This window comes from Mastigoproctus giganteus, chromosome 9 (assembly GCF_048544385.1).
Source record: "Mastigoproctus giganteus isolate SK-2022 chromosome 9, ASM4854438v1, whole genome shotgun sequence".
Classification (NCBI taxonomy): Eukaryota; Metazoa; Arthropoda; class Arachnida; order Uropygi; family Thelyphonidae; genus Mastigoproctus; species Mastigoproctus giganteus.
The window spans coordinates 189,652,579-189,664,108 of record NC_143583.1 but is presented as its reverse complement, the minus strand read 5'-3'; the positions used below and the strand labels follow the sequence as shown (position 1 = coordinate 189,664,108).

General features: G+C 34.8%; 1 protein-coding gene across 3 annotated transcripts in view; it reads left to right on the top strand.

Annotated features, from left to right (window-relative positions):
* The first annotated feature begins 668 nt into the window (after window positions 1-668).
* Window positions 669-11,530, top strand: part of LOC150080966 (guided entry of tail-anchored proteins factor 1-like) — a 129,430-nt gene continuing 118,568 nt past the window's right edge. For all 3 annotated transcript variants that reach the window (XM_090381157.1, XM_090381156.1, XM_090381155.1), the window contains exon 1: window positions 669-1,119. In XM_090381157.1, coding sequence (XP_090237283.1) covers window positions 1,024-1,119 — 96 coding nt within the window. In that variant the 5' untranslated portion in view covers window positions 669-1,023. The remainder of the gene's footprint in view (window positions 1,120-11,530) is intronic.

Here is an 11,530-nt window from a genome sequence, read left to right as displayed (position 1 = left end):
AAAAGATTTTCACCTGTAGTTGTTCCGTGCATACTCTGCAGAGCTAAATCCTCAACTGGTACAAAATTATCATTAATTCCACGTATGAAGATAAGGAGTCATTTACATCAGTAGTGTTCATCCAGTGCCACACTAAAATATTTCATTTGTTTTATGTTTTCCAAAAGTTGTTCGAACAAATTCTTTCCAATATCTTCTACTCCGCATATTTTGCCTGTCGAGACAAACTAATGTCTTGTATCATCGTTCGTTTCTCCGGACAAATTTCTTCCATAACTTTTAAACATAACAAACAACCATCACTGAACAGTTTACTTTCAAAAGCGATCAAATGTGCAACTTGATAACTGGCACTTATAGAAGATAAATTTCTTGATGACTGATACGTTTTCAGTGTTTTGTTTTTTCTTAATTCGTTTTGTAACTTTAAATACTTTTGTTTTTGCAACACTCCTTTATATTGATCAAAAGATTTATGCTTGAAATCATAGCGTCATTTTAAATTATATTCTTTAAAAACTGACACAGTCTGCTAACACTAATCTATGTATGGCAAGACACACTAAACCTAGACGTGCAAGAATGACGTCAGGCGCATTGATATGCCCCGTTTAATGTAAGTACGCCGTATAAACAAATAATAGAACGTCACAACTTTATAAAATAAAAGCCATTTCGGTAATGATGATGCGACCATCTTCTGAGATTACATCGACTTCCTACTCCCCGCAGGGGATTCGAGACGCCTTTATAGGCCGTATTAGTTTTAGCAAATAGCTACGCTGTCATGATTATCTTCATTTAGTGTTTTGTGGCGTGTTTGAAATGCACTTACGTTATTTAAATAGTTACCGTACCCCAGATGTGAAAACGCTTTGATGTGTGTATTACCGCTAATCTACTTACCTCGTTTTTCCAACGTGTTGCAATGTATTTTTTATAGTGTTTGACTTCAAAAGTGACTTACGACCGCGGATTCATTTCGTTTCTAGTTTATATGGCTTTATTTATTTTGAAAAGTAAATGATGACCGCTGTCACTTATGTGAATAAATCGTTGTTTTGGATGGTTACATTTTGCGGAATGCTTGGTGCATTTGTTCCTGTTGTAGTGAAAATGGTGAGGTGCACGAATTGTCAGTTCGATAGAGTAGTATTGCTATTGAAAGAAAATTAGGCTGAAACGCCTTTGATATATTTTTTAAAGTTAATAATTCAGTTTATTGCATCTTGTATGAAAAGTATTTTTACGTTTTTGAGCGTGACAGTTAGATGGATCTTGCGCTAAAACATAAAAATAACAATCATGTGGGGTTGTAAGACACTCCATTGTAAGCAGTATACGAATTTTGCAACAGTTTTATTTCTAGTGATGAATGAACTTCATCTCAAGAAATGGAAACAAATTTGGTGTATATTCATTCAGCCTTTTTTTTTGTTCATTACAGTTTGATTCACCATTGGAGCAGTTTTTTTTCATCAGTATCCATTTTATGATCACTGCCCAATACACTTTTATTTGACATGATTCATTTTCAGAGTGCTTCCTACTTGTCTCTAAAACCATGTCCTTCAGTTTGCCCCTAGTCACCCATTTTGAGACCCCATCATACACTTGGAAGAACCTCCAAGGTACTTGCAGTTCAATCTGAAGCTTGGATTAGGGAGCTCTGGGGGTTTCCTCCACTTACAGCACTTAACTATGAGCTAGTCTAGGCCCCAGTCTACATAACAAATTGGCTTGTGAATGAACAGTTATAAATATTAAATCTAGTACCATTAGGCCTGACATAGGTGAGTGGTCAGTGTGGGGTGCAGCAGTATGTATGTTTCAGTTGGACAGGGTTTGACTCTGTGTCATCACTAAATATGGATAATCATAACATTCTTGTAAAAGAACTAGTTGTGAAGTGCATAAGGCTTTTTAAATGAATTGAGTATACATGACGATGATATTCTTGCCCTTTCATGAACAACACACACAAGGTGACATTAATTGAAGAAGGATGCATGCAGGGTAGATGTGTGGTGAAAAATTGTTTTGATCCAGAAAGTATTTGATTGTTAGGACAAACTACCATCTGGTTTCGTGGACGTGAATAGTTTGAATATATGAAAGAATTGGACTTATTATTAGATGGGTTGGACAAATAGGGTGGGTAGTTTTTTTTTTTTTTTTTTGTTACACTGTATAAGCTTTCTTCCTTGCATCATTTGCTGCTGCTGCTACTACTAATAGTAATATAATAATAACAAAAAAGAATACGTAGTTAAATTTTTAACTACGTATTCTTTTAAATTTAACTACATATGTAGTTAAATTTATGGGTAAACATGACATATCTGCACCGATATTATATAGTTAATTTAATCCCATATCATATTATGCCTTGTGCATTTATCTTTAAATACAGTATCATTCTGTTCACCATTTAGCATCTCTCATATTGTGGAATTAACTTTGCAACTGTGATGGCATGTTTGCATTATCAGGGTACCTGGGTGCCTCCGTAGCCAGGTGGGAAGGAGCAGCAGTGCGTAGCACACGCTTCTTGATTAGACCGGGGTTCGAGCCCGTCACCACCAAATACGGAGGATGCGGAAAGGTCAGGGAATGACCACTGCATATTCTCCGAGTAATATGGCCTTAGTTGCCAATGCTCCTAAAAAAAAAACCAAAACCAAACAAAAAAATTAGGGTACCTGCCCACCCACCGATAAGTAAGCCAAATAGCTTCGAAACACGTCTGGGTGGTGGTGCCCACTATGAATAAATAACAGTAGCCTCCTCTACTAGAGAAATGTTATTTATTCGAAGTAGTGCAATACCTGTATCTCGTGAAGGTAGCCACAATATGAGATAAAATTAAACGATGCCTTTACACTTTGTATGTATGTATAAATTTATGGGTAAACTATGGTGTATCTACACTGATATTATATAATAAATAATAAAAGCTATGTAAAATATAATGAAATTCAGTAATGATTTAGGTTAAATACAAGGTAACCAGATGACATGCCTTCAAGCTCTCATCATATTTTTATATACATATATTCTGGTCAAGACAGTTAGTTATCTTGACGAGACTTGATTGTAGACAAACAAATGACCTCAGCTGATTTCTGAGAGAAACTGTGAAAAGAATTTGCATGACATGGTTATCTGAAGTAGAGTCCCCTGAAAAGACCAATATTAACAGCTATGCATAAAACAGCCTAGCATGGGCTATTAAGGGATAAAAACTAGAGTGTTGATGATTGGAAAGCTGCTATTTTCTGATATATCCAAATTCCACCTATTCTCTAAATGATGTCAGGCACTAAATTGACAGGAGAAGCAATGAGCATTTCACCCAGACTGTGTGCAAGATGTCATACCAGCTGGTGGCTGGGGATATGTTAACTATTATGAACTGGGTCCCATACTTGAAATATCAACCAGGATGAACCTAGTAGCCTACATAAATATTCTGGATGATTAGGTTGTGGGTTTTGCTGAATATTTGTGAGTAATATTCAGCAAATGTGTAAGTGAGGCTATTCGTTTCATTTTTAGCAAACGGTAATGTCTCTTATCTGCGTTACTGTTTTTTTTTTTTTTTTTTTTAAGTTAAGAAAAAAAAAAAAGGTAATGCCTCTTCTTGGTGCCCCTTCTGAGATCTTTGAGGAGGCATACCATCAAGTACTGATAAGTTTTGTTCTTTCCTCTGCTTGCGTTGAGTGAATTCCTCCTCCTCATTCTGAGCTAGAGGAAGAATATCAGGCGACCAGTCACAATCAAAGGCCATGTGAGGACCTGAACTGAAAAAATGGTTGCAATTAGAAACAAAAAAAAAAAAAAAAAAGCAATGAAGGAGAAAAATGAAAAGGCAATAATACAACAACAAAAAGAAAAACCCAACTTTCTTTTTTTCTGGGGGCCTTCTGTTAATATTCCAAACTAAGAAGTCATACAATCACTGCTGCTAAACAATTTCAGGTACACGTGATAGTCCCGTATTCCCGGATGACAACTGGTTCAAAGAGGGTCTAATGTTTTAAATTGGCTCAAAGAACATGAAAGAATATACACTTAAATTGACCAGCCAAATACCAGGACTTAAATCCCATAGAGAACATATGGGATTATCTTGAATGGAAAGTAAAAACACAACAGCAGCAGCATCCGTAAAGCTTGAGTGAATTATGGGCTCAACTGTTTCATAATGCTAATATTGATGTAAACTATTTAGTGGGCCAAGTTAAATACCTAAAAATGAGAACTCATGAGTGATTTATGAATCAATTCAATGTGTAACCCCTCCTAAAGGAGGGATTACACATTATTAATTTAAAAATTATACAGATGATTAATTTTTTGTACAGGGTACATGTGTCATATTTACAGAAACATCTTTTGCTGTGCAATGATCCCTAACGAATATACAGGATATAATGCAGAAAATAGAGGGCCAACCATAATTTTTCTGTATATTCGTTTCAAATCTTTTTGTCAGGCTAGCTGTTATCTTGCCTATTTGCTGTGAAATTTAAAGTTTAGCCTTTATGTTTATTAATTGAACATAGTTAAACAGGCAGATAGCAATCAGAAACAGATAGCCTTTGCTAATTATTGGGAAGTTCCATTCAATGTATCCATATATCAATAATTAGCTACATAATCATTATTGTATTCTGTATTATATATTTATATTATATTATTGCTAATTATTGTTTATTTCTAGGGTATGGCAGTATAGACCAACACAGGTTATCTTAGTCTTTATAGGTTATTTTGGCTTTATGGCCCTCTGTATACTTTTATACCTATGTTTTAATACACTTTGAGTACCTATATAATACCTGTTATACTCTTAATATAGTAATTAGATTACAGACTGATGTAATGTTCAATCTACTATTGATGGCATTAATCTGATCTGACAAACTTTTACATTTATCCCAATTTTTCATAATAGATTATATATATATATATTGTTTAATAAACAATAAAGAAACAATATATATATATATATATATATATATATATATATATATATATATATATATATATATTGTTTAGTGGCTGTGTTGGTATATAGCATACACAAAAAGCAAAAAAAACTTAGAAATTTAAGTGTTGATTTTTGCATTTTTAACACACTCCATCATTAATTATTTTTTAATTAGAAAAGTACGGTTGTAAAAAAAAAAAATCTTTACAGCACCATATTCTTGCAGAAAGTGCGCCACATGCATGCTTGTTTTAATTTTCAATGGCGTTATGGTTTCCTTTGGATTTTTGTTAAAAAAATGATGGGGTTTTTTAAGATAATAAGAATATTGTTACTAAAGATATTTTTTAACTTTATTATCTAGTACTCTGTTTCCCTACTGTTTTTTTTTTTTTTTAACTTTTTGTAGTACACTCTTTCAGTCTTCGTGTAGTGCACTGTCCACATATTCATCTCAATTATTATTCTTATATTTGTTTAGTTTTTTTTTTTTTAATGCAAGTTAAATAGTATCTTTATGAATATAAAAAGTCCTGTTTGATCATTTTTATTTATTTTAAACAAATTCACTAAAAATTTTAATATTTCAAGAATATGATATATGAATATTAAGCAGCATCAATGGGAAACTTATTACTGATAAGCATGGGACATTTTTTCAATCCTGGCAAGGCCATACTTACCAGGGCTCAGAGGCACAATTTTGGCAAGGCCTGACATTCACAGGACACTGGAGCAGCTGTGCACCATGACTCCAAGTTACCTGAATCCAGTATTGAATCCTGAGCTTGACAATTGATCATCAGAAATGGAGATTTTACATGACTTTTTTGGTTTGAGTGAAAATGTAGTATTGCATTGGCAAAAGTTGAAAATTGTAGCATTTGTAGCATGATGTTGTTCTTCCATGGATTGCCAAAATGCAGATATAAAAAGATCATGAAATTTCATTTTAAACATTGTAGTCTAGATAATTCAAGTTCTTCCATTTCCACAGGACAGATTTCATGTGCTTTTGAATAAATCTGTAGAAGAATCATAGTATGCAACCATCACTCATATTCAGTTTTATAGAAAATTAAATAACCAAAACAGACCAGAGAGCATATAAGTAAAAACAACATTGTTTGTCTAACTTTCTTTTTTTTTTTTTTTTTTCTTTGTTACTGAAAGCTTTTCCATTACAAATACAGTTAGAATACCCATTTCTGAATTACTTTTTAGCAAAGTCTCACAAAACTTCTACTGCAACTGTAGGGTGCTCACCGGTGATCTTGAATTTACTCTTTGCAATATCAATACTACACAGAGAAAATTAATCCCAGGAATAAACCCAGACTACTCTTAGCTCTAAGAAATGTAGCAAGAGCTACCTATGATATTCCAAATTAACTACTTTAAATTTATTTACCTGTGCAGTACATTGAGTTATGAAAATCATTAGCTATGAGAGTGCGAGCCATACATTGAGTTATGAAAATCATTAGCTATGAGAGTGCGAGCCATATATCAACTAGTGATGTATCTCACTTTTTTTTTTTTTTTTTTTTTATTATTATTATTATTTTTTTTACTATGAATTTTGGATTCTAAAAGGTATTATAATCCATAATAGTACCATGCATGGGTTAAAAGTTGAGAAAAGAAGATACTTGTTGGCATTAGACTTGAATTTCTGTAAATTCTTATTTTGGGAAATATATAAGAATGAAGGTTGTTTGAGAACACAGTAGAAGGGATAAATGAGGAAGATAAAAAGTTGGCTCAGTGAGTTTGGATTTTGAACATGTGCTTCAACCAGTCTGCATTTGTAGCTTGTCTTCAGATTGGTTTGGTAGAGAGTAGGGGAATTATAGATGCCAATTCAGAAGAAAGTGCCAGTATAAGTATCTATAAGAAAGGCATGCAGCAGAAGCTGAATATCTATGAGACAAAGAGTGGAGAAACTTTGTACGAGTTTAATTAACATGGCTACCCTCTTTTGAATGGAGTCCAAAAGCTTGTGAGAGTTTCTAGGGGCATCATCCTAGATCTAAGAACAATAGTGGTCTCAGAAAGTTTTTAAATTCTGTACAGTGGGATCAACTGACGGTGTTACCAACAGTAAATTCTAAGTGGGAAGCATTCAAGGAATTAATCGTGGATGCTACTATAAGTTTCATACCTATTAAGAAATATTGTTCAAGGTTTAGGCCTAAATGGTTATCAAATGAACTAATGAGACTCGTAACAGAGAAGAAAAATGCATGAGATGCATATAAATTATCAAGCGACTCAGAAGCCTATGGCAGATATAAGCTAGTCTGTAATCAGGTCACAAAGGAGGTTAGGCAGGCGAAGGCAGATTACGAGAAATCTTTGACAAAGGTTGCTAAGAAAAACAGCAAGGATTTTTTTACTTATATAAACTCTAAAAGGAAGGGGATTAATCTGATTGATCCACTTGACATCGATGGTTCAACTGTTGATGATCCTGCTCAGATAGCAAACAAACTGAATGAGTATTTTGCTTCTACATTCACACATGAGGAATTATTAAGATTTGAAAATGGCAGAAGGTTATCAAATTGTAGCAGGATACTTAATGATTTTGTAATAACTGAGAGAAAAGTGGAGGAGAAATTGTTGAAGTTAAACATAAGAAAAGCACCTGGGGCGGATGGGATCTATCCAGTTATATTAAACGAGGCGGCAAAGCAACTAAGCAAACCCTTAGCCATAATTATGAGAGCATCCTTGGACTCAGGGGAGGTTCCTATGTACTGGAGATATGCAAATGTATCCCCAATTCACAAAGGGGGATCGAAGGGTGACACGAGTAATTACAGACCAGTTAGTTTAACTTCTGTTCCGGGTAAAATAATGGAGTCACTGGTTAAAGATGCATTGCAGGATCATCTAGACAAGACTGCAGCAATAATTCAGACACATCATGGGTTTGTTAAGGGAAAGTCTTGTCTGACAAATTTGATAGGATATTATGATGTGGTTACAAAGGAACTGGATGCAAAAAATAATTTTTATATCATATATTTGGATTTCAGGAAAGCTTTTCACACTGTTGTGCATGGAAGACTATTGTGCAAATTGGAGCAGAATGGTATTAAGGGTAAGTTGCTACAATGGATAAAAGGATGGTTAAGTGGGAGAAGACAGAGGGTGGTAATCAGTGGGTGCTGCTCTTCGTGGACTAATGTTATTAGTGGAGTCCCACAGGGTTCGGTGTTGGGTCCACTGTTGTTTTGTATATTTATCAATGATATTGATGATGGTATATCAGGCTTAATGTCGAAGTTTGCAGATGATACAAAGGTTGGCAGGGTTGTTAATGACAGTAATGGCAGTGTGCTACTGCAACAGGATCTAGATAATTTGGGCAGATTGGGCTAAGAAGTGGCAACTGAAATTTAACCTTGACAAATGCAGAGTACTGCATATGGGTAGAAGTAACCTCAGAGAAAAGTACCAACTGTGTGGTACTACACTTAAGGTGGTAGAAAATGAAAAAGATCTGGGAGTAATTGTGCAATCAGATATGAAGTTTTCTGAGCAATGCAGACAGGCTGTCAGGGAAGATCATGGGGTTTTGTCAATGATATATAGGAATTTTGCTAGCAGGGAAAAGGAGGTGATTGTCCCTCTGTATAAGGCAATGGTCAGGCCACGCCTTGAGTACTACATACAGGTCTGGAGGCCTCACTTTAGGAAGGATGTAGATTTGCTTGAGCGTGTACAGAGAAGGGGAACAAGATTGGTGAGGGGAATGAAGGGATCCTCTTACCAAGAGAGGCTTAAGTTCTGCAAATTGCATTGGCTGGAGACTAGGCACCTGCGCGGTGATCTGATTGAGGTGTATAAGGCCTTGAATGGGTTGAGCATGCTGAATTCTGATGGGATCCTTCCACTTGTTCAGATTACGAACCTAAGGGGGGCATAAATTCAAATTAAGAAAGGACAGATGTAGAATAGATGTGCAGAAATTTGTCTTTAGCCAGCGGGTGGTTAATTGCTGGAACAAACTTCCATCTGTCATTGTTGAAGTTGATAGGTTGAATAAATTTAAGGAGGAACTGCACAGGCATTTGGAGGGAATGGTGTGATTTTTTTTTTGGCTGATGCTGCATAAGCTCATACACTTGCTTTCTTGCATCACATGCCACTACTACTACTACTATTCCATGTGAGGATGGATTTGAGATTTGTACAGAGTCAGTAGTTGTTTAGAAGAAAACTAACAGGAAAGTAATGCTGAAAGCAAAAACAAATCCCAGTTTTTTTTTTTATTGAGGAAGTAATATTTGTGAGGTGCTTATGCAAAGAGAGAGATTAATCCCTAATAGATATGTGATCTTGGCTAGGCGTCTGATTATCATTAAAGACGAGTATTGCATAACTTCTTTTGCAGGAACAGACAGGACTGAGTTTTAGGAGGAGGAATGAACTGTTTTTTTTTTGCCTCATTAGAGAAATAGCCAGAAATCATTATTTTTCTCAAACTGGAGGTGGGATGTAGTGTGCTGTCATGAGTAAAACTGTGGATGGGGTTTCCAGTCAGTAGAAGAATTTAATTAATATCCAACAGGAAAACAATGGGATAAAGAACTGAACCTTGAGGAACACCAGCATTAGTGAAGAAGTTAAGAAGACAAAGGGCGATCAGCTGCAGTGAGCAGTCAGAAAACTGGAAACTCAATTGCAAAAAACAGCTAGTAATCCTTAGGATGGAAGCTTGTTTAGAATGTGTTAAATTATTGGATATTTGTAAAAGAATAAGAGAAGTTTATCTCAATATGATACATAGAACACTTCCATATGATACTCTCCAGAAATTAAAACGAATATAACATTACAGTAAAAAATAAAATGAAAACAATTAAAAAATCAATTGATTTTTTAATTGTTAATTTAAAAAATTGATTTAATTTTTTTTAAATTGTTTTCAATTAACTTTTACTGTAATGTTATATTTGTTTTAATTTTTGCAAGTATCATACAGAAGTGTTCTACATATTGTATTGAGGTAAACTTCTCTTATTCTTTTACAAATATTGAAATCAATGTAGAACATATTGAGCATCACAACTCTAGTTTATATTATTAAATTGAATGTACAGTGTGGTAAATTTTTGCAGCACACCTTCAGTTTTTTATGGCACACTGGTTGGGATGGTTAAATTTAATATATCATGTCAGAATTAAAAGTAAACTTTTACAGTGGTACTTCATTTCCAGGAGCTTTCCAAAATGAGTGTCATATTGTGTTCCAAAGGATGTTGCCAGATCTTGGTTTTATAGCATTGCTGCCACTGATTTTCTTTCCATGTATATATTGATTTAATTGACTGATTAAAATACAACTGTTAAGTAATAAATTAAAAATTTACATTTATTTCTTCATGTGCTTCATGAATCTCATCAGAGACTGGAGGAATTTTTAAAGACCTTTTCAGTTGAGGTAGTTAGCCAATGCCTTGTGGAAGGAGTAAAATTTTCACCCACGTGTTATTCTGGGTTTTTCTGTTTGCCCGACATGATGCAAATAAATCCGTGAACATGCAGCTGTATAGGCATAATACATACAATGAAATATAGCCTTAGATGATGAGTTATATAAATAATAATTAATGGAAAGCTAATATGTGTGGAGAAGCAAAATGTGTGGTGGAGAATATTTTTATTTCTGTTCACTTTTGTCATCATTGTCACTTGTTCATTAATTGGAGAATATTTATATTCTTATGTCTGTTCACTCCCAACAGTGTTGTGTGTGTGTTTTCATCACTGAAATTAGCATTAGTTGAGGCACATGATGCAAGAAAGCAAGCTTATAAAGCATCAGCCAAAAATAAATAAAAAAAATAATAATAATAAAAAAAACCTTTCACATTTCACCCATCCAGTCACTCCAAAAACTGTCTTTCCTTGATTTGAATCTATGCCCACTGAGGCTTTTAATCTGAGCAAGTGGAAGTGTCCCATTGGCACTGAGCCTGCTCAAACCATTCAAGGCCTTATACACCTCAATCAGATCACTTCACAGGTGCCTAGTCTCCAGATGCTGCAACTTACAGAATTTAAACCTCTCCTGGAACAGAACCCCTTTGTTCCTCTCACCAATCTTGTTGCCCTTCTCTGTACTCATTCTAGCAACTCTACATCCTTCCTAAAATGAGGCCTCCAGATGTATTTGCAGTACTCAAGGTGTGGCCTGACCATTGCCTTATACAAAGGTATAATCACCTCCTTGTCTCTGCTAGCAAAATTCTTATATATCATTGACAAACTCCATGACTGCTCTGGCAGCCCATCTGCACTGCTCAGAGAACTTTATATCCAACTGCATAATTACCCCGTTCTTTTTCATTCTCCACCTCCCTGAGTGTAGTACCACACAGTTGGTACATTTCTCTTGGGCTACTGCTACCCATATGCAGTACTTTGCATTTGTCAATATTAAACTTCAGCTGCCACTTCTCAGCCCATCTACCTAACTTTTCTAGAAAATTGAGCCACCTAGAAGAATGTATATATTTA